General features: G+C 44.9%; 1 protein-coding gene across 1 annotated transcript in view; it reads right to left on the bottom strand.

The window, feature by feature from the left end:
• EFCAB6 (EF-hand calcium binding domain 6) overlaps positions 1 to 24,406 on the bottom strand; it is a 295,381-nt gene that overhangs the window by 36,204 nt on the left and 234,771 nt on the right. The window contains exons 24-25 of the mRNA XM_030815402.1: positions 15,936 to 16,131; positions 12,884 to 13,075 (exon numbers count right to left, since the gene is read on the bottom strand). Coding sequence (XP_030671262.1) covers positions 12,884 to 13,075; positions 15,936 to 16,131 — 388 coding nt within the window. The remainder of the gene's footprint in view (positions 1 to 12,883; positions 13,076 to 15,935; positions 16,132 to 24,406) is intronic.

Genomic DNA, 24,406 nt, shown 5'->3' with positions numbered 1-24,406 from the left:
CTGATTACAGATATTTCTGCAGGAGTTGGGAACTCAGACAGACGTGGGTTGAGTCTCTACCTGGCTAACACCAGGCTATCATGAATGATCAGAGAATGGCGCGTCCTGGTGCCCATTACTGCCTGCAGCTCAAACCACCCAGCCAAGGAGTTGGAGGCACTTCTAAGGCCAAAGCCAGGTCTGAGACTTGGTCATAGGAGCCCAGGCACACAGTGGCCATGCCACAGAACTGTGTCTCTTGACTGGCTGCCGTGAGCTCTGGGCAGCAGGGCTGTGGCGGTCGAATCACAGGCTCGAATTGAGGCGAGGGCCCAGTGCCACCATCCTCTAGCTGCAACTTGCTAAAGCAATCACTTCACCTCTCTGGGCTTCTGTCCTCCATCTGAGAAATGGGGATAACCACACCAGTTAGAACTACCCTGCCAGAGTCACTCTGGAAAAAGACAGGCATCTTCCAGGACATCCCCCATGCACTTTAGGAAGGAGCTGTTGGCCGGGCGCGGTGGCTCACACCTGTAATCCCAGCACTTTGGGAGGCTAAGACGGGTGGATCGCTTGAGGTCAGGAGTTTCAGACCAGCCTGGCCAACATGGCAAAACCCCGTCTCTGCAAAAAATACAAAAATCAGCAGGGTGTGCTGGCTCATACCTGTAATCTCAGCTACTTGGCAAGCTGAGACATGAGAATCGCTTCAACCTGGGAGGCGGAGGTTGCAGTGAGCCAAGACTGTGCCACTGCACTCCAGCCTGGGTGACAGAGCAACACTATGTCTCAGAAAAAAAAAAAAAAGAAGGTGCTGTCCTCCCCAGCATCTGAGATAAAGGCAAATTAACTTTTGTCCTGCAAGGAACTCACCTGTGTGGTGGGGAACGCTCTAAGAGAGAAGCTTCCTTACTCAACCCAAGCCAGGGGCGGGAGCAAGCCCTGAGGTGAGAGTTAAGCCCAGTGCAAGAACTGGCTAGAGAGGGGAGGGCAGGCTCCCTAAGGGTCAAGAGAACATGAAATGTTGTTAGTTCACGTTCGGTTTTATTGTCCTCCTGTTTCAGCAGCTCTATGAGGTGGCCCCAGTAAAGAGCCCTCTAATATCCTGTCAGTATGTCCAGCCTTGTTCTTGGCTGGCTTTAAAATCAGTTTTCCACCAAACTGTACCCTGAATGACTTCTATGGATGATCGGGAAAAGAGCTTCATAGAAGGGGGTGGTAGACTTGTCAACTAAAGCCGCAGAGCTGGAGAGGCAGCGGTGCACATGCGTTTGCTTTCTTGGGGTCTGTCGCCTCCATGGCCCCCCTGCTTCTGTTCACCCTGTGCGCATGCCCTTTGCCAGGGGGGCTTTGTGGCGGCTCCCACTACAGAAGCTGAGAGTATTTCCCCGCCCCTTGGCTTTGGATTCCACCATATGTCATGCTTTGGCCAGTGGAATGTGGGTAATTACAATGTGACGGAAGGATGAAGGAGCATTTGCATAATTGGGCAAGCCCTCTTGCACCTACGCCATTGACTTAGAAGACAGGCTCTGGCCCTCACACAGGACCAAGGAGGAGAATGAGAGAGATGAAGAGCAGAGTCATCCCAGCCAAGATGGCAGAGCTTAGCCCTGCCTAGATCAGCCCCCACAGCTGTGAAAACTGAACGAACGGATGTTATTGTTTCGTGGCCCTGAGGGTTTATGGTTGCTTGTTACATAGTGATAGCTGACTGCTACAGTTCTGGGTTTCTAATGAGTAAGAAGTAAAAAGGGATGAGCTTAGAATACAGACAGGACAGGTAAGCTGTTGAGCACAGATGGCTTTTTAGTCGTCAGTGCTCCAGGAAATGGACATATTGCAAAGGGGCTTTGTGGCCCTTGGTGGGTATCCAAGATGGCGGTCACCCACCCTAGAACAACAGGTTGTGACAAAGTGGTTAGCAAGGTCCATCTAGCTGCTAGACTAGAAATATATCTGCATATTAATGTAATTATGAAGGTTATAATTAGCTCATCTGACTGTATGATTCATATACTAAGTTTTGTTCTGAATACTTAGAGACAATTATATAGTTTTTTCTATGATTCCTTACAGGAGAAAAAAAGAAGTCCTGAAACTTCACACAGAATAAGAACTCAGCAGGTAGCAAAAACTCCTAATTAGAAACACTCAGTAAAGAATTCCTCACTTCCTTTTAAAGAATGGTGTAATTACTTCTAAGAATTGAAAAATTGCTTCATTTTATCAAATATTTTGATTAGCAAAGAAATTAATTGTACTGTATCTTCATTTGTATTTACAGTGAATAAATGAATGCTAAAAATAACAACAGCAGGAAAACTGCCTGTCAAAAAAAAAAAGATAAAACATTAAAAAATCCAGATGAAAATAAAGTGGAAGCTCTGAGGAAGCTGCCTGCTACAGACCTCGCTGCCGGATCAAGAAACGGACGCTGGCCCCCAAAGGGCTCAGCACATGCCTGAGGGGAGCCTCTGCTGCATCAGGAGGTCGGGCCCAGGTTGTCGCCTGATGGGAGTAGATACTCCAGCACGCTGTTTGCATAAGTGAGGCAGTTTCACCAGAATTCCAGGCGCAGTTCCAGGCTTTCTGGTGGCATAACTACTGCCCAAGCCTGGGATCTCCTACCACACCAGGATTCCTTCTGGGCAATGAACAACAGCTAATCCGAAGATTCCAGAACTTCCTTTGCAAAGGCCATCAGTCAAGTCAAGCTTCAAGTGAATTCAACCAGTGCTTACTAAAAACTGACCCCAGAGTACCAGTGGCCTTCCTTCCTGCGTCTCCTTTACCCAGGCACTGAGCTGGGCAACAGAGAATCTTCTCTGGTCCTCACATCACCCTGAGAGGCAGCCGTGGCTCTCCCTGCTGTATAGACAAAGTAAGTGGGGCTTGGTTCCAAGCTCCTGCCAGCCGGTGCTGGAGATAGAGATTGTTTGACTCCAAAGCCATGCTCCTCCGATTTCACCACAAGTCCAACCACCTACCACATGTGCAAGAACACAGAAGCCTCCTGAAAATCCGAACTCAGCAACACTGACCAGGGCTCATGATGTGCCAGGCACACTCCCAGGCAGGAGCAACAGAGCAGTGAACCCAAACCCCTACCCCTGGAGAAGCTGATGTTCTGAGACACCCACCCAGGGAGGCAAGAAAGGGTGGAGTGGACCACCCTACTAGCGTGGCCCCTCGGCTCTCCTCACAGAACCCTTTGCCATGGGCCTCCCCCACTGCCCTGCCCTGGCCATGCCCAAAGTGTGGTGCCCTCCCAACCCCTGGGCTCTGGAAGCACTAACTCTCCTTCCAGGAAGCCCTATCCCCTGGTATCCATCTGGGCTGGCTCCTCAACTCAAGCTTCCAGACTCAGTGCAAGCTCATCAGAAAGCCATTTCTGCCCATCCTTCCCCAACTCAGAGTTACGTCGTCCTCCTCCTCATCATCCTCCTCGTCCTCCCCCCCTCCTCCCAGCTGTCTGTGCCCTCCTCAGCCATACAGCCTGACGTTCACAAAGGATCTATGCTGAGACCTTTGCAGACACCGATTCACAAATCCTCCAGTAGCACGGAATTTCCATACAATGCAAAGAAATAAAAGGGAAACATTTAAGCTGCCCTTCGACCCTTTAAAGATTCAATAAATTCATGGGTGAAGTCATTTATAAAAACTATTAAAATAAATTCTTCCACCCAAATAAAGTCTATGCCACTTAATCACATCACTACTGAACATTAAACTTGCACTCACCGGAATAGGATAGAATACAAAAATATCAAGGAATGCAAATGTTTGGTGTTTGCTGTGTGAGGTACCAGGCAAAGCTCTTTCTACATTCACTTGCTTAATCCAAACAATGAGCCTAGGAGGCACACACCAAACAGTTCTCATTGCTCAGGAAGGGAGCGGGGAGCATGGACCTTGGAACTGGCTGGCATTCAAATCCCAGCACTAGCATTTCTAATGGTGTGACTGGGAACGAATGCTTCTACCTCTCTGTTTCCTCCTCTGGTACCCCAGAGTACCAGTGGCCTTCCTTCCTGCGACTCCTTTACCCAGGCACTGAGCTGGGCAACAGAGAATCTTCTCTGGTCCTCACATCACCCTGAGAGGCAGCCGTGGCTCTCCCTGCTGTATAGACAAAGTAAGTGGGGCTTGGTTCCAAGCTCCTGCCAGCCGGTGCTGGAGATAGAGATTGTTTGACTCCAAAGCCATGCTCCTCCGATTTCACCACAAGTCCAACCACCTACCACATGTGCAAGAACACAGAAGCCTCCTGAAAATCCGAACTCAGCAACACTGACCAGGGCCCATGATGTGCCAGGCACACTCCCAGGCAGGAGCAACAGAGCAGTGAACCCAAACCCCTACCCCTGGAGAAGCTGATGTTTTGAGACACCCACCCAGTTTCCTCCTCTGCAAATGAGGCTACTTGTCCCCACCACAAGCCTGAACCCCAGGGCCTGGTCCAGAGCCAAGCACACATTCTCATTCTCACTTGCTGAGTGTTGGGTGTTGAGATTCGTCCAGTCCAGTGCAGCATCCTGAGCCAGAACATAAGCAGCCACACTGCAAGTTACTTTCCTTGGTGTATGATAATAGTTAAGATGCTGGTAACATCTGTATTTTGGATTTTCTCCGCAAGACTTATTTGGGACAATACATTCTTGGATTGGTGCCTGGCTTCCTGATAGGATCATGACCTCATAGAATCACTGGTGCGGCTCAACTCTGATGCTTAATTGATCCACAAATGGTTGTTGTGGCTCTGGAGGGACCAAATGAACGGGGAGCCTGCCTGGGCTGGTTGCACCATTGTCCACTTAGTTTGAACACATAGAGGGCCTCCCGTGGAGGCTAGGAATCAAGAAGAATCCTGATCTGGGTTCAGGGGAATGAGGCGGGAGTGCTCTGGGGATGCCGGAGCAAGTGATTAACACAAGGCAGGTGCTAGAGGAGGTGAGCAGCACCCCCTGCACCATGCATTTCCGTGGGGCCTGGCTGAGGTCCTGCCACGGGGTGCGCTGTGTAGGGCTGGGGCACAAGAGAGAATGAGATCTCATCCCTGCTCTTGGGGACATGGGACTCCCGGGTTTGAGAAAATTCAACCACACAAATTAAAACAATTACCAGAAATTCTGTCTGATGTGCTTCTTCCAACCTCACCAACAGGTTCATGATAGCCTTGTCTTCTGCCTGACACAGCTGTGTTTGAAAGGGGGCCTCTCCAGGGGGAAGGGGGCCCATGTGACCACCCTTCACAGGGCCAGGTGGGGAAAGCCTGGTGTGGCCCCCTCCCATTCCTGCAAGAGGCATCAGAAACTGTGCCTCTCTCCCTTTGGCGGCCGGCCCCGTGCTACTTCCAGCAGAGCTTGCCTGGCACGTGCTGAGTTCCTACCCTGTCCACGCTACTGGGAACCGGGGTTGGAGGTGGACTCATAGTCCTTTCTAAAGGGAGGCTTCAGAGCCAGGCCAGACCCAGGACACATGCGTGGAGGAGCTGCAGTATTGCCACAGCCAATCGGGACTTGGGAGAAAGTTTGAACAGCAAAAGAATAACTCTGTGCACGCTAAGTGAGAGTGAATCTTAGCAGCCTGTGCAACCTCCTTGCCAACTTTCCGTGATGATGTGACTTTCATTCTGTTGCTTTTATCACTATAGCTGGCTTTAAGGAGGTGATCCATATTAGTGCAGATACTGGGGCAGTGCTAGGACTCGTGTAGACACAGATGCTCTAGAGGAAGCAGACATCACCCATGCCAAGGTCCCTGGGCTTCCCCCAGGAGGGCAGCAAGCTTACCAAGCTCAAAGGCTGAGGAGGAGAAGTAGATGCATCAGGTTTGCCTGGTTCCCGCTGGACCACCACGTGACGATGCCTGTAGGCCCTGCTGGGTGGCCTGGGATAATATTCCTTCTGCCTTAGTGTGGCACAGGGGGCCCAGCAGCCCCTGCACCCTGGCCTGTCTCCAAGGCCTCCCTGAGAGTCCAAGTCAGCCTGAGTTACCCCTCACGACTTGCCACAGTGCCACCCACCTACAGGATGGCAGGTAATGAATTTTGCATTGGCAAGTAGAGAGTGAGTGAAACTCAAGGGAAATAGTTAAAATCACTGAAATTACATCAAGAAGACTTAGCTTTTCTTGCCATCAAGAGCAAGGGTAAATAACAGTAAGGCTAGTATCTTAATAATTTACTTAATTTATTTACAATTATCTTGGAGCCCTTTCCTGAAAAGGAAACTTCCCCATTCTTTACCATATTCATTAAAGATACATAGACACAATTATATTTACAATAAAAAGAAAGATAAATTGAAGTAACACTGTTGGCAGCGAATATAAATATGATGCTCATAAAAGATTACAAACATTTTGATGTACTTTACCATCCCTTCGGTTGAAAACTACATTCTTCAATTCTGTCTTGGAACAAAAAACATCTTCAAGTTATTTAACATATAACTGAATGACTTTCGAGATTGTATATTTCCACGCAAAGTGAGGAAAGATCTCATTGGCTCTCTGCTTGCTAGAATGTGACAAAATAATTACTCTGTATTGAATAAGGATGTGTTTTGTTAAAAAATTCCATTATTTCCATGGTAATAAAGTAGAAAGATTTTATATGGGTTTCTACTATGTCTTTTAAAAATTCTATTTCTGCACTGAGCGTTATTTTTATACTCACTGAAGAAACTGAAATTGCCCTTTAAGATTTAAGGGAAATGTTAAACAGGAACGATTTTCTAAAAACAAGGTGATACTCTACACTTTGCACATGGCACTTGGAATGTAAAATGTTTTTCTAGAAGTGAAGAACGGGTATTTGCTGGGGAGAGAAATCCAGATGATGTTTTCCCAGTTTGTGGGAATCTCATGAGAAGGTGCGTGTACTGCCGTTTAGGTCTTCTCTTTTTTTTTTTTTCCTGTTCTGCTTTTTCACCAAGCCACTGGGTAGCATTTTTGCTTCGATGCCTTGTTCCTCTTTTATGCCATCTAGGCCAGCGCTTCTCATCTTGAAAGGGGATGTGATGGCTTCCAGGCGCATGGGACCAACTCCTTGCTCCCGTCTGAAAGGACACACGTCGCCTTCCCTTCCCGGAAGCTCACAGGCCTCTGTGCCTCCTGGGCTGGTTCTCAAGCCCAGGACAGTGCCAGGAGGATGAGCCCCAGGCCTGCTGCACAGCAAGACCCCTGGACTCCCCCACCATGGAGCCCTGGGGCGGGCTGGTCTGCACAGCAGCGGCCTGGGACCTGCACTTTAAGAAGCGCTGTCTGATTTGAGGGGTGCTTAACGAAGCAGTATAATGAAGGAGCAAGGACAGGGGAGGACTCATGGTCAAGCCACACAGCAGGGGCAGGAAGCCCGCGGCCCTTGCTGTGAGAAGAGCTCAGATCACTTTCATGTGCTGCCGTGACAGGCAGAGGAGGCATAAGAATAATAGGAGTTTGGGAAGACAGATTTGATGGCATACCCAATATAAGAAATGGATTATGAGTAGGTGTAAAATTGTCATCTTTACTCTCTGTGTGCTTTCAGTTTACTCAAGGTCTTAGGGAATGTCTTAACTACAATTCCAGTTTTTCTCTCTCCGAGAATGGATTGCTTTGGCTAGGGATTACTCACGGTGAACTTGCTTTGCGGGGAGAGTTGCCGACTGTCTTAATTACATTTTGGTAATCTCCTTTTAATTACTTACCTCCTGTGCATCCCCCAGAGGAAAAGGATGGCTGGTATCATATTTAATGAGCTTAAGGATGATGCATTAACTATTCCTATTATTTGTTACTTCTTTTCCCTTCTATTAGAAAAACACAACAACCTGGGGTTAAACTGGAGAAGTTAATGATGAATGCAGTCTGGGGTTCTTCCCTGGCTGCCTTCCCCTGCAGCCGCCCTGGAGGAGGCTGGCTGGCTCCCTCGCTCAGGAGTCCTCAGCGATTCTTCTTTATTCAGACAAAGGGACCTAAACTCTGCAGCCAATGTTGCATGACCCAGGTGGTCTGTCTCTGCCACCACCTCCTGCTCCCGATGGCAAATAAACAGGACAAAAGAAAACTCTCACCTACTCTGTCATTCACTATGACCAGAACTGCTTGCGGTCACCCCTTGCTCCGCGGTCACCCCTCTCCTCCTGCCATGTCATGTTCCTTGCAGTTTCACGCTGCCCTTCCAGCCCAGAAATCATTTGCTCAAGGATTTACTTGTCCTCCTGGTAAATGCACGCTTTTCCGATTTGTCCAAGCTCAGGTGTTAGCTTCTCGGCCAGGTGCATCCTCCTAGGCCAATTTAGGGGGTTGATCCCATTGAATTCCCAGAAAACTGATGGGACAGAGCAGGAGGTGGCCGGTGCAGGGATGCGTGCCACAGGGACAGTGCCACCTCTGCATGCACAGTTCTCAGTCCACCGTGGTTGATCCGTGTCTCAAGCACATTTCTCCTCTTCACTCTTCCTGCAATTTTCTCATGAGGACGTTGAGCACGTGCTTCTGGAGGTGAAGGTGACTCTTTGTGATGCGAACTGGGCAGAACTAACCAATGCTGAGGGAGGCAAGCTGACAGTACATAAAGCTTTAGGAATGTTCTCTCCTTGGTCCAGCAATTCCAGGATCAGCAGAGGCTCCTTGCAACTCGTGCATGAGGACACTCAGGCCTCGCTGAGGGGGGACAGCAGACATGGAGCTTCAAGCCCAGTCTTCTCCACTTGCAGGTCCTTTAGGGGTATTTTGCTATAGCTCCTGAGCAGCCTAAGACAGTCCCCATGTCACTCAGAATCAAAGCCAAAGTCTTTACAAGGACCCCAAGCCTATGGCCGCCTGGCTCCTTCGCTCCCTGGCCCCAACTCCTTAGACCTCTCCTTCATCTGCCCCCAAACCAGTTGGCCCCTTCCTGTGGGTGCCATCGCACTAGCGGTGCCGGCCAGTCCCTCGCCCGATGTCACTGCTCACTCCCTCCCCTCCCCGTCGCTCGGATGTCACCCCTCAACAGGCCCTCCCTACTGCTCTGCTCCATTTTTCTCCCAGCTGCTGCTAGAACCTGACATGTGACTGAGTCACTCACTCCTGCTCTGTCCCCCTCACTAGAATGGGGGCTTCTGGAGGCAGGGACTGCATCTGTTTGGTTTGCTGCTAAACCTGGCACCCAGCTCAGCGCCTGGCACACATGGGCCATAGGAAACACGTGTCATGAGAGAGTGAATGAACTCACACGATGAAATGGCACATGCTAGATGGAATCCATGCTTTAGAGGAAAATGAAGACCCCAGAGAATGCCAGTGCTACCACAGGAGGCGAAAAGGCAGGAGAGAACAGGCCAGGGGACCCCAGAGGTGAGGCCAGCGGAGCTGGAAGAGGAGAGCGGGATCCCTTACCTATCAAATCAGCACATCAGTGGATAACACCTAAGACTGATCATTTAGGAAATGGCAGGGTAAGAATATTATTGAGGGCTGGGCGCGGTGGCTCACGCCTGTAATCCCAGCACTTTGGGAGGCCGAGGCAGGCGGATCATGAGGTCAGGAGATCGAGACCATCCTGGCTAACACGGTGAAACCCCGTCTCTACTAAAAATACAAAAAATTAGCCGGGCGAGGTGGCAGGTGCCTGTAGTCCCAGCTATGCGGGAGGCTGAGGCAGGAGAATGGTGTGAACCCCGGGGCGGGGGGGGGCGGCGGAGCCTGCAGTGAGCCGAGATCGCACCACTGCACTCCAGCCTGGGTAAAAGAGCAAGACTCTGTCTCAAAAAAAAAAAAAAAAAAAAAAAAAAAAAAAAAAAAAAAATTATTGAGAGACAGGAACATATGCAGCTGAAGAAACAGCAAAAAAAAGAAAAACCAAATAAAAGTGATTGCTCTCGGGGAGCAGGACTGGAGGTTAAATGGGTGAGTCAAGTGATCTCTGTTTTTTAAATCTTTTGCAACAATTCAATTTTATTTCTATATGGGCATATGTTACTTTGATACAAATGAAAGATGTTTGTTAAAAAAAAGACTTGCAAGAGTTCAGAACACAACCCCCAAACTCAGCAGTATACATGGTCTGTCCTCAACCCCACTCCTAAAGGTCATTCATATAATAAAAAGGGGCTGGGCACAGTGGCTTATGCCTGTAATCCCAGCACTTTGGGAGGCTGAGGCTGGGGGATCACCTGAGGTAGGAGTTCGAGACCAGCCTGACCAACATGGAGAAACCCCGTCTCTACTAAAAATACAAAAATTAGCCCGGCATGGTGGTGCATGCCTGTAATCCCAGCTATTCGGGTGGCTGAGGCAGGAGAATCACCACAACCCAGGAGGCGGAGGCTGTGGTGAGCCGAGATTGTGCCATTGCACTCCAGCCTGGGCAACAAGAGTGAGAGTCTGTCTCAAAAAAAAAAAAAAGGACTGGGCACAAACATGCCAAAGTATTAATACTAGTTGTCCCAAGGGGTGATTTTAATTATTTTCTTCAAATGTATCAGCATATTCCAAACAGTATATAATGGACATAAACAACTTCTACGAATGTTAGCTTAAATCATATGAAATTGTCAATATTCAATCATTTATGACTTTAAAAATGGTAATTTCAGATAGTCCAACCCAATAGGACAGAATTATTTAAAATATATATAAGGGGCTGCTTTTAAGATCAATAAAACTATTCATATCCCTTGACTCCAGTTATTTTATTTCTTGGAACTTTCCTAAGGAATGAACCCAAAATGTAGATAGAGATTTACATGAAAGTGTTCACTGTGAATCACAGAGGCAAAAGCTGGAAAAAAAATCCTAAATGCTCGAAAATAAGGGAGTGGGTGGAATGTTATATAGACCTTTTAGCTGACGTTTGGGAAATCTTTAAGTGACATGGTATAATTTAACATTAAGTGAAAAAAAAAGCAGGATACACGAATATATATACACTGTCATCTCCACTATGTAAAAAAAAATGCATTAGAAAAAAAAAAGTTCTCTAAGGCAGGGTAGTGCATAGAAAGAACACCAGCTCTGAAGCCGAACCCTCCAGCTTGCCACTCCTTGCTGAGCTCAGGTTGCTACGTGACTTCTGGGAGCCTGTCTACGCCGCCTTCCCCAGTGGGCATGACAGTGAGATGAGAAAGTGCACGTGAAGGGCCTAGAGCTTAGTAGGTGCTCACCCAACGGTGGCCAAGGTTGTTCTTGTCATCATCCCCATCATCGTGGAGTCTAGATTACTGCTATCCTTTTTTACATATATTTTTTGCATTGTCCCCAATGTCTCCCATGAATATGTATTCCTTTTAAAATGACAAAAAAAAATCATAAAAATAGCGAAGGTCACTATAAAACAAGAGCAAAGACAAGCCACGGACCAGCAGAAGGTATTTGCGACCCACATGACAACCAAGGGCTGAAAGCCTTTCAGGTCGTTTGTAGACAACGAGACCTGAATAGTTGACAACCCATGAATGTGTTTGACCTTACTAAGGATGAGATGGTAGAAGTTAAAATGTTTAACAATAGCAAGGGACAGCAGCGACGTGGAGTGTCAGGAACTCTCCTGTACCACTGGTGGGGCGGTACACTGGTACAACCACTTAGGAGAATGCTGGCCGTTTCTGGGAAGCTGAACGTGGACCCGCCCTCCCATCAGCAATTCCATGCAGAGTAGCTCCAGTGTGTGCACACAAGGAGACAGGCACGGAAGGGTGACTGGTGCTTTGCTTGTAATGAAGGAAACTGAGAACAACCTGCATGTTCATTAACAGGAGGGTGATGACCGAGTGGCAGCATGTTATTCACAATCATATATTCAGTTAATAGACTGTTTTTATTGTTGTTGTTGTTTGTTTGTTTTGAGACAGAGTCTTGCTCTGTCACCCAGGCTGGAGTGTAGTGGTGCAATCTCTGCTCACTGCAACCTCCGCCTCCTGGGTTCAAGCGATTCTCCAGCCTCAGCCTCCTGAGTAGCTGGGATTACAGGCACCAGCCACCACATCCGGCTATGTTTTTTTTTTTTTTTTTTGTATTTTCAGTAGAGATGGGGTTTCACCACGTGGGCCAGGCTGGTTTCAAACTCCTGACCTCAGGTGATCTGCCCACCTTGGCCTCCCAAAGTGCTGGGATTACAGGTATGAGCCACCGCCTTTTTATAGCAGCTTAAGTGCATCAACTAAAGCCAACATATTAACATGGATAAATCTTAAATACATTACTGTAAGTAAGAAAAAATGAGTGCAGATACAACATTCAATATAATATCACTTATATAAAGCTTAAAGACATGCAACACAATAGTGTATTTTGTTTAGAAACATCTATCTAAATAGCAAAGATGAAAAAAATCACAAAAACCACGGTGTTTAGGAACCTGGAGTCAGGCTTACAAACCAGCCCCACCACTCACTAGCTGGGTGACTGTGGATAATACTTAATGTCTCTGTGCCGAGGCCTCATCTCTTAACTGGGGATAGTAACAGCTTGTATCTCATAGTGACCTCAACATGATTACACATGTTAATATATATACAAAGGACTAGAAATAGTGGCAGGTACATAGAAGACATGCTATAGTGTTTGCTGCTGTTATTATTAACCTGAAACCTTAAAAATGTTCATGCTGTTTGCTTTAGTAATCTCATTTCCCAGATCATCTTCTGGGATCTAAGACTCCTTAGAACTCTAAATCAACCAGAGAAAACAAGCTCCCAAACCTCTTTGAAAATTAAAATAAAATAAAATAAAAATTTCCAACAAAGTAAAGGATGCATATTCACCTTCTAATACTCTGTGTATAATTTATACCAGTTTTTCATTTAGAAGGAGCTAATTACATGAGGTGATTGCCAATTTATCTGATATGGTTCTAATCAATTATCCATTTTGTAAAAACTAATTTTAGCTCATTTTCAAAGAGATGCTTATGTGCTGCAGACATTCTTACCTCCTCAAGGAAACAGCTAAAGTTCTGGAGAAAATATTTCCAGTTTATATAGGGGGTTAGATGAATTCTTAGTTTCCTCAAAAAATAATGATACCGATTGTCTGTTAGTTTGTAACAGAAATCCTTAAGAACTTGTCCGAATTCTGTAGCCTTTACAAATCCTGTATCCTCTTTATCCAATGCAGAAAATGCCTAAAAAGAAAGAAAAGAAAAAAAGATGGCAAATGCTACTGTCAAATGAATACTTCTAAAACACTTTCCTTAAGTACTGTTTCTGCTGAATGCAAATGAAGCCTAGTATATAAAAGTACCTTGTAAATTCTAAATTACTAAATAAATGCACCATTATTGAAAGACTGAGACAAGTACGATATGAACGCAGTATGGGAGCTTATGAGTTCTAGAGGAAATTTGCCTTACTTGCTCCTATTTGGATGTGAGGAGGAAGGAGAATAAAGAGGAATCCTGGCCCCAAGCACCCGTAACCTTCCTGATTGAAGCCTCGTCCCTGCTCCCAGGATCCCTGTTTTACAGAGCAGAGCAGAGAGTAACTTGCTCTAGCTCTCTTGACCCTTACATTCTACTTCCTTTAAGTGTTAATTAGTTGTAACAGGAGGCTCAGGAGAGACCCCACCGCATTGCATCGGGGCTGGTGTCTCAAGGCAGGAGTCTGACTTTAGGAGCAGCTGGGAGGAGGGATCAGGGGACCACCCTGACCCCACCCCGGTCCTTCACAGCCAGGCTTGTGTGCCGAGGCTGCTGTCCTTTCCTGAGTCTCGGCCAGAGCCCGAGTGGCCTCGTATCATGAGAAGCTGCCCCGGGTCTGTGCTGGAGCGGCGGGGGCACACATTGCGAATCCTACAGTAGAGTAGTTAAACTGAAAAAGTGCAAAAATGTGCTATAAAAAGAAAGCACATTTTTTTTTCCATCTGTCGAAATAAAATCATTCATTTTTATTACACCAGGAAATCTGCATCCAGGGGTAGATTAAGATCTTTTTTAAAGGAAGAATTTAGCATGCCTGCAAACCCCACACCCTTGTCGTTAATTCTCATTCGGGGCTAATTAGGCACACCCCATTGGCCCAACAGGGTGATGGCATATGTGTAATCAAATTAACCTTAAAACATAGATAGCTTCACATGTTCGTGTAGTCCGTGGTAACACGAAGTAGCTGTGTACAATGGGAAATCCCCTGGCCAGGAGTTGTTCTGGGAACCTGGGCTCTGCTGCCCACCATAAGTCCTGGACTTCTCTAAACTTTAGCTTCTTTAATGTAAAGATGGACTTAACTCAGAGGGCAGGTATAAGTTTTCCTAAGTTTACTGGAAAATGCCCCCATCCAGGTACCTGGCCCGTGGGGATCTCAAATGTTAAGGAGAACGATCATAAGAATGAACACAGAAAACTGTGCCGCAGGGGCAGGGGCAACGGCAGCGGCAGGCTCAGGTGTGAAGAGGAGCCTCCTGCGAAGCTCAGCTGGCTGGGCCGCCCCTCCTCACCCCTTCCCTCCCCACTAATCCCTCACACCGCACCGGGACTCCGGAGCCCACCTTGCTTCCCTACACCAAGGAAATTGGGATGTGATTTTAAAAAAAAAGTTTAAAATAGATCTCAGGAGTGGAGAGTGAGTGATTCCCACCTCCAAGAGTCTGATACCCTAAAAGGGTCACTAGCCTTGATTTCTTCAAAAGTCAAGACACTAACTAAGGTGGATCCTCAGAAGAAGTCATGGGCAGTAGACAGCACATCTCAAGTAAAGATCTTCAGGACTTCAATTCTTCAAACCACCTGGATTTGGAAAACAAGGGCTGCGACAAGTCCATTTCCCCTTCCTCCTCATGTTCCGGGCTCTGCTCCATAGTCCCTATGTGACCCTGGGCAGGTTTATTCACGCTGAGCCTCAGTTTCCCCTCCTGTAGAGTGGAATCAGGAGACCCACCTTGCAAGGGTATGATCAAAGAGAAAAAGACTCATGAACTCTCATTAGGGCTTGTGGCCCCTCAACGCCCTGGGAAGCCCTCTAGAGTGTGTGGAACCAGGACTCTGTGATGTTAGAAGGGATATGCACTGTGGGGATTGAGAGGTGTTGAGTGGATCTTTCAGTCTGGGTTGCTGTGGCTGTTTGGGCTCTGGGTGCTGGCTTCCCACAGGATGGTTCCAACATGCTGCCTTGTTCATCTCCAATGCCTGCCCTCTGCAGACAGCATCTTCCCTTCTTGATGCTGACACACAGGGAAACTCACCTGGGAGCACCATCTCACCAGGAGGCTGGTTCCAAGCACAATATCCAAGGACACCAGCACAGTCCACAGCATCATTACTCCACACACACAAGCATCATTCCATACATGCAAGCATCATACCCTACACGCAGGCATCATTCCCTACACGCAGGCATCATTCCGTACATACAGGCATCATTCCGTACATACAGGCATCATTCCCTACACGCAGGCATCACACCCTACACGCAGGCATCATTCCCTACACGCAGGCATCATTCCGTTCACGCAGGCATCATTCCCTACACGCAGGCATCGTTCCATACATATAGGCATCATTCCGTACACCATCTAAAGCACCATGCAGATGGAAGCTGTAGAATGTCAGCCTACCCAGGTGACTCCCCTTGCTCCTGGAGGACTTCACAATGAAGTCTCTGTGCCACAACTGGGCCCAGTTCAACCTCTTCAAGGCCACCTTGTGTCCTTCATCTCTGTGAACCCAGTGCTTGACTGAGTTGAGAGCTCCCAGGATGTGCTGAGCCCACTCTTGTCCAAGGGCCTCTGTTTTCTGCCTTTTTTGCCCAGAGCCCCATGTCCTCACCCCAGACTCAGCATTTCTAAATGCTGAGCACTCCCACCTCGGAGAGCACATGCTGGGGTGGAAGAGTGGATACACATTTACCCACATTAAAAACTCTGCTTGTGGTTAACTAGACACCCCAAGGAGAATGAACAGAAGTGGGAGGGGTTTCAGGGTGGGGCTGAGAGGTGTTTTCATGAATCAAGATGAGTTTTCACAGTAAAGCACTTTCAGCCTGTCATACCGTGGACAAAGCCAGCTGGGAGGACTCAACTACTTCCTGGATCTTCCTCACAACCTCCTGTGGATTCAGCGTTGCAAAATTGATTGGCATGCTCTCTTCTTTTCCCTTGGGCTGAGCTCCTGTTGACTTGCTGTTCTCCACTGCTCTCAGGAAGTCGGGGTAATTGATAGCATTATCATGCCGGCTGACTCCCCAACTTGTCCCAAAAGGAAAGGAAGAAAAGAACATATTCATTTAAAAAGCCATCCTACTGCTTATTCATTCAACAAACAGTTGCTGAGCACAGAGCAATGTGGGGAAAATGAGTAATTTTAAGACACGATTCCCCGCCCTGTATGTGCAGACATGGCAGTTAGTTCTGCTCTCAGGTAGACACACACATCCTGCAATACGAAGACACAGGGTGATGAGAGGGGAGAGTGCAGTTCGCTGACGGCCGGGGGGCCACATCTGCCCGGCCTGAAGACCTGAGGCTTGAAGGCTGGATATCAGGGTTCGTGGCTTTGCAGAAGACAGTAAGGGAAGTGTCTGCTGAGAATCCAGCCCTATGACAGGAGCAAGTGAAAGTATGTTGGCAGGGATGTGACATTCGCATAGCAGCATCATGGGAAGATAAATCTTCCGATGTCTCCCACTAGGAGGCAGTGGCTCCAAGACAGTCTGGAAGTGAGACTGGGGTGGTGGCAGTGGCGGGAGAGCAGCAGTCTGGATGGGGGGCTCCTGGGGTCATGGAGGCCTTAACCAAGAAGGGCCTGGACTTAGAAATGGCAGTGGGATTTGAAAGAGAGGAAACATGTCAAAGACAGTGAAAAGAAGAAGAGGAACTGAGTAAGAAATACATTAAATTCTCTTTCAGGAGTGGTTGAAATGAAGTTGTCAAGCTGAAAGCACTCAAAAGATATTTTGCAAACCTATCTAGCTGAGGATTTTCTCAAATAAAAATTCCACCTGCATCGATGACTCAGCAAGGACATCCCTGTGGAAGCAGAGGCTCCTTCATCTCCTTGACTCTGACACAGAAGAAATTACCTAAGTTCTGGAAGACTAAATTGTGAGGTAAAATCCAAAAGTCTCATGGAACATACAGCATGTCTATTAAAGATGCAAAATAATTAAAATAAAGTTTAATTGCATTCAAAGTTCACATTTCTACAACTTAAATTCCTGGGGAATTGCTGGCCCTTAAACACCTAAATTTTCTCTCAGCGGGACTGGGCTCAAGTGTCAACGTAGAAGAGCTTGGAATGCCGGTAAGCTGGAGAGAGAAGTTTCCAGTGACTCAGATATCTGCTTCTAAAGAAGATGAGCCAAGAGCTGAGCTTTTCCAACCCACAGCTGCAGAGCTGCCTTGCATAGGCTCTGCGTCGGGTCGGCTTGCATGATGGAGACACCAAGGAAAAGGACAATCAACACTATTTCATCAGCGGGATAAATTGCCAACGTGGTATTAAAATGTAGTAATAAAATCATATGCATATGCTAATCTCAGTAGTATTTAGAAAAGTCTATTTTGGATCTAGAAAAGAATCATCTACATATAATTACAAATAACAGAGATGTTTATCATCAAGAGGTCTTTGAGAAGAAACAAGCAACTGTGCAATGGATCCTTATTAAGGTTTCAATGCATAAAAAAGCTGATCACCCCCATTGAAAGGTGGGCTTCAGAAATCCCAGTCCTTTTGTTGTTGTTTACAAAAGTATCAAGCCTAACTATGTTTTAACAAGAATCTCTTATAATCATTTAGTTAATTTATCTGCTGCTATTTTTCCATGATTTATTCATTGAATGCACATGAATTCTTGTTCAGCTGGAAATAGATTCAGTGAGAGGAGATCCTGTTTTAGGAAGAAAAAAACATATAGGCATTTGAGGATGAAATGGTCCTTCCTTTCTATACACACACACACACACACACACATACACACAGGCATTGGACTTCTCATAGCTCAAACACAATGGATCAATGTCTTCAAACTTTTAAGGGAATTATTTTCTTTGTAAGAGTCTATGCTCAGACAAGCCAGCAATGTGTGTAAAAAAGAATTTAAAAAGTTTTGGTTCAATAAGAACTCAGAAAATTTACTTCCTGTTCACCCTTTCTTATGAGATTACTTCAGGAAGTACTCCAGCAAAAGAAGAATATAAATCAAGAAATAAAGAGATGTGGGATATAGGAGACAGAGGATCCAACCTAGACAACAGTGGAGGCAGCATAGGATGCTCTTTGGATCACGGGGGGCCAGGTTCTCAGATAGAGATGCCAGGGGAAAAAAACTCAAGAGAGGAGAAAGTGGAATAGAATGCTGGGGAAACCTGAAGGTCAAAAATATTGAACATTATCTGAGCCCTGTTCTAGAAAAAAGTGATGGTTAAAGAAATCACCCCAACCTTAATGTCCCTGGATAAGGCTACTGCAAACAACTACCTTTTCCCCATATGATTTAGAAAAGATTCATAGATGCCCCAAGGTTTACCTCTGATAGCAAGGACATAGACCCTCCAAATTCCCAGTCTCAGTCTCATAAATTATTAGCTGAACTGTTTGTTCCCACTGACTAATCTGGACAAAATACCTGCTAACTGACCACAGTTTAGTTAACCTACTCTCTTTTCTCCAGAACCTTGAACTTGGACCCACCTCAGCCTAAGCCAGTATCAGAATGTGGAATAGCCCCTCCCTAATAGCTCCTCAGGGACTCTGACCACATGAAAGATGTTTCTTGACCAGCTGTCTGGTCACACCATCTATTCATCTTACTCCCCATGCTTGGTTCTTTCTATCCTCGTTTACTCTTCCCTATTAAAGAAAAGCCCTCTTCTGCTTGCTCTTTGAGATGCTTACAGATTTCATGGTTGGGGCATTCTCTCCACTGTAATAATCTTCCTCTCCCTGTTGCAACAGTCTTTTCAGATAAAGTCTCTTTTACTTAAGTATGGATTTATCTTTATTTGACAAGGTAAAACAAAGGCAAATATCATAAAGAAAATAAAGAATAAATTAAACTCCAGGAAACAACCTATCCAATAAAATCATAGTATCAATATGAAACAAATTTAAAACATTACTGTGGTCTATTAGTGTCCCCCCAAAATTCATATGTTAAAATGTTAACTCCTAAGGTAATGACCTTTTAGCAGGCAGGGCCTTTGGGAGGTGATTAGGTCATGAAAACAGAGCTCTCATGAATGAGATTAGTGCCTTTATAAAAGAGGCCCCAGAGAGACATTTGTCCCTTCTGCCACATGAGGTTACAGTGAAAAGACAGACATCTATGATCCAGGACATTTTCAGCAGTCACTAAATCTGCTGGTACCTCAATTCTGGACTTCTTAGCCTCCAGAACTGTGACAAATGAATTTCTGTTGTTTATAAGACACACAGTTTACATTTTTTTATGGCAGCCCAAAGGGACTGAGACAAATGTGAAATGATTTTCAGCAATTGGTGTAATCTACAAGAGAATCTATTTGATACTAAGGCTAGAGGCTCAGGGATAGTACCACAGGAAAACAAGCTAGTTTTCCTTCATTACCTGGACACTGAACAATATTTACATAGTTATAATAATAAAATGGTATTTAATAGTTTACAAGTTTTAGAATCAACGTATGAACCAAGCAGGAAGGAACTGGTTGTGGCTGCGGGACAGAAGGTTAAATTTAACTACCTATCCAAAGGAAAAATCAAAGTGTAGCTGCCAAAAGCTGGACATGGAATGAGTGGGGAAAGTGGCAGAGGGAGGAGGAGAAGAATTGAGGTCATAGGGCAAAATGTCACCCTGAAACCTGGAGAGACAGGCACATGTGGAGAATCACATCTGGGGCCTGCTTTCCTGGAGCAAAAGCCTTTGGAGTCACAGGCTGGCAGGAATACTTACATGGTAATCTTGGCAAATTGGTAGAGGCTGAGTGTGGACTAGTGTAAGAGTAAGAAATTCTGGGGGCCCAGTCTTACGTACCTCCCCACCCCCACCACCACTTTCATGGGCTTTAACTTCAGGAGTCTCACTAGCTTCTCACAGTGAAGATCTGAGAAAGATCCCCTCAGGGTTCTGGCAGGGGAAGGGGAAGAGCAATCCTGGTGAAATATGTCCCCAGCCTTCTCTATAACAACTTTCCAAGGGAAAAGACTTTCTGAGAGCCTTATCTTAGCTTTGGGGGAAGGGCAATCAGCCAACTCCAGCCCCCTCTAGCATTCCTGTTTTACCTAAGTGGAAAAAAAACCCAATAAACATTTCTAAAGGTTGCAGCCCATGGACTCAGCCCACTAAAAGACAGAAATGTAATCATAAAACTATAGAATGTTTCCCCTCCCCAATATTTTACCACCACATCGACCCAGCTCTAGTGAAATAATAATGGATTACAACTGAAAGAACTGCAAAACACATACTCTATTTAAGAAGGAGCTCTTAGGGAAACCCACAAAAACAGGAGAGGAATAAACAAGGACGCTGGAGGAAATTGGAGCCTTTGCACCAATAGTTACAGCAAACATTAAACACATCCTAACTCCTAGCCAAACGAACATGAAATCTCTAAAGGCCTATATACCTCAGTTGCTGTCTGGCTTTTGACAACAGCAAAAAGTACAATGCATATAAACAGTCAAGAAAAGACACAGTATGAAGAAACCAAGCAAGCTGCAGAAGCAGACTCATATATGACACATATTTTGAAATTATCAGATAGGGAATTTAAAATAACTATGGTTAATATGTAAAGTGTTCTTATGGAAAAAGTAGACAACATGCAAGAACAAGTGGGCAATGTAATCAGAGATGGAAACTCTAAGAAAGAATTAAAAGAAAATGCCAGAAATAAAAAAAAAAAAAACACTGTAACAGAAGTGAAGAATGGCTTTGATGGGCTCATCAGTAGACCAGACATGGTTGAGGAGAGAATTAGTGAGCTTGAAGTATGTCAGTAGAAACCTCTCAAACTGAGATGCAAAGAAAAAAAGAACGGGGAGGGGGTGGATAGGACAAGATATCCAAAGACTGGGAAAATTTCAAAATGTGTAACACCTGCATCATTGGAATACCAGAAAGAGAAAGAGAAATAAGAAAACAAAGAAACAAAACAAGAGAACAAACAAGAACAAAAACAAAAACTCATTTTAATTAATAATGGTAGAAACATTCCCAAAATTAATGACAGCAAATTACATATCCAGGAAGTTCAGAGAACACCAAGCAGGATAAATCCCCCCAAATCTATACCTAAACATACTATTTTCAAACTGGAGAAAACTAAAGACAAAGAGAAAATCTTAAAATAAGCCAGAAAATCTTAGAAAACACCCTTATCTATAGAGGAACAAAGATAATGAATTATAACACATCAGGCTTCTTGCCAGAAATCATGCAAGCCAGAGGAGAGTGGACTGAAATATTTGAAGTGTTGAAATATTTCAACAGTTTAAACCTAGAATGCTAAATCCAGTATTCTCTGTCAGAAATAAAGGAGAAATAAAGACTTTCTCAGACAAATAAAACTGAGAGACTTCATTACCAGCAGCCCTACCCTTCAAGAAATGTAAAAAGACATTCTTCAGAGAGAAGGAAAATCATACAGATCTACATCAAGAAAAGAAGGGGGTCAGAGAAGGAATAAATAATGGTAAAATAACATCTTTTTTTTTTTCTCACTCTTAGTTGATCAACGGAGTAATAATAACAACCATGTGTTGGGTGATTAAAGCACACGGGTAAATGAATGGCAGCCATGTTATCAGGTACAGAAGGGAGAAATTGGAAATACCCTTTTATAAGTTTTCGGTACCTCCCATTAAGTTGTATTATGTTACTTAAAGGCGGGCTTAGGCTAGCTCTAAATGTATACTGTAAACTCTTGGGCAACCACTGATTTTTTTTTTTTTTTTTTTTTGGTGACGTGGTCTCGCTTTTTTTGTGAGGCTGGAGTATGGTGGTGCAATCATAGCTCATTGCAGCCTTGAATTCCTGGGCCCAAGGGATAAAAAACGTTTTAAAGAGGAAAGGGGTGCTAATATTCTCCCCTTACAAAGAGAGGGACATAAGAGTCATGCATTCTGTCAGCACAGCTAAATTATGTAGATAGAAATGGGAGTCAGAGGAGGCAATTAGCTCAAGTTGTTTCAGGGTAAAAGTGCATGAGAATAAGACTTCCAGTTAAATAAAGTGACTTGAACACACATATTTAGTTCTGTTACCACTCAAAACTCTTCTAAAATGACAGAAAAGGGAGTTTTAAAAAGGTATAAAACAGTGGTTCTTAAGGTGGGGTGCAAGAGTCCAGCAGCATCAGCATCACCTGAGGCCTTGTTATGAATGCACACTCCTGGGCCCACTGAATCAGAAACTTTGGGGGAGGGACTCAATAATCTTGAGTTTTAATGAGCCCTTGCAATGGTTCTGATGCTTGGAGTTTGGGGACCACTGGCATAAACTCCTAAGGACTAGGAGTATGTGGAAGAAGAGAACAGCTGCTGGAGAATCTATGGATAATGGGAATAGATGTATCAGAATCCAAGAAATCACTTCCTAAAACAAACGGAGGGAATGTGGAAGAGAGAAAATCCGATATGCCCTGCAAATACCCTCAGAGGCTCCGGAACTGATGATATCAGGTATATCTAGAAGTGGATCTAAAGGAGGAGTTAAAATAGGGTTGATTAAAAGACTGGGAAGCAAGCAGATCCCAGACCTCTCCCCAGACTTCACGTGTCTGGGTGCCTGTCCCTCCCAACCCTAATGGAAGACCTGAAAGTATATTCTCTGGAGATGTTTCTGAGCAGGAGGGCATCTGTCCTAGTCCAAGGTAGGGAGGGTTCTTAACGAAAAGGGGAGGATTAATAAAAAGTGTATACACTGACTGTTAGTTTCCTATGGCTTTGTAACAAAATAGTACACACCTGCTGGCTTAAGGCAACGCACATTGATTCTCCTACAGTTCTGGACACCAGAATCTAAAATGAGTTCCCTGTTATTGGCAGGACTGTACTTTCCCTGGAGATTCTAGAAGAGAATCTGTTATTTGCCTCTTTCAGCTTCTGGGGGCGGTTGGCAGTCCCTGGCTTGTGGCCACATCACTCTACTCTTTGCCTCCCTGGTCACATGGGCTTCTCTTTGTCTGTCTATGTCAAATCTCCCTCTGCCTCCCTCTTATAAGGACACCTGTGATGACATTGAGGGCCCATCCAGATAATCCAGGCTCATCTTCCCTTCTCCAGGTCCTTAGCTTAGTTGTATCTATAAAGATCCTTTTTCCAAATAAGGTAATGTCCACAGATTCCAGGAATTAGGACCTGTATATGTTTGGGAGGGATGATTCAGCTTACCACAGTGTCTGGTGAAATATCCAGCCTTCTGTGCCAGTCAGTTCCTAGAGTGTTGACAATAGGAGACCAAAGAGTCTTCTCTCATTGGGTTGCCCAATTAGCAAACAAATAAACAAATCAACACACCAAATCTACAGGGATACATAGTTGAATTAGAATTTCAGATAAACAACAAAATTTTTAGTATAACTCAAATATTACATGAGACATACTTATATTTAAAAATTATTGACTATCTGAAGTCCTAATTTAACTGAGCATCTTGTATTTTATCTGGCAAGTCTATTCTCTGGTAAATCTGAAAAGGCCAAACAAAAAGTTTTAAAGACATTGACACTGGAGGCCCCTCAAGAAAACTTCAAGCCAGATTACCATACAGTTCAATCCAAAGTCAACAAGCTTCACCTATCTGTGTAGAACTTCTAATCTGCAACTCAGTGCCCCGTCCTCCACTCTTAGTATGGACATATTTTTGAAGAAAATATCCAACATGAGTAATAGTTTTAAAAAGCAACACTGAGGAGAGACTTATCTGGTAAAGAAAACTTTTTTTAAAAGCCTATTGTTAATACCTTCAGAGAAATGAGATAGCGCATCCATGAAACAAGAGTAGGATGTTATAAAAAAGGAACACATAGAGAACTAAAATGAGCTCTAGTAATTAGAAATATAAGTATGGTAGCAGAAACAAAAATCTCAAAGAAGGACTGGGAGCTAAAATTGAGGAAATCTCCCAGAAGGTAGAAAAAGAGAAAGGAGAAAAAAAATTTAAAATATGTGAGAGAACAGTCCAGGTAGTTCCATATTCAATAACAATAGGAGTTTCAGAAAGAATAGAACACGGGAGGAATTCATTAATAAAATAAGTCAAGAAACTTTCTAAGAATTGAAGAACATGAAAAGGGTAATCTTCAAGAAGATGAAGCTGACAGATTAGCTGATGTGTCTCGATGGATTGGAAAGAGATTAAGTTGGGAATTTAATTAGTAGGAGAATAAGTACATAGGAAACTAAATGAACAGAAGAAATAGGATAATTTGACTTCAGGGAAAAAGTGCTATGTAGAAAAGAAAAGTGATGAGCTAGTCACAGCAAATGTAGATCTAGAATGTGGAGCGAACCAAAACTGACACAGCAATACGATAG

This window comes from Nomascus leucogenys, chromosome 7b (genome assembly GCF_006542625.1).
Source record: "Nomascus leucogenys isolate Asia chromosome 7b, Asia_NLE_v1, whole genome shotgun sequence".
NCBI classification, from domain to species: domain Eukaryota; kingdom Metazoa; phylum Chordata; class Mammalia; order Primates; family Hylobatidae; genus Nomascus; species Nomascus leucogenys.
This window is presented reverse-complemented; position numbering and strand designations above follow the sequence as displayed.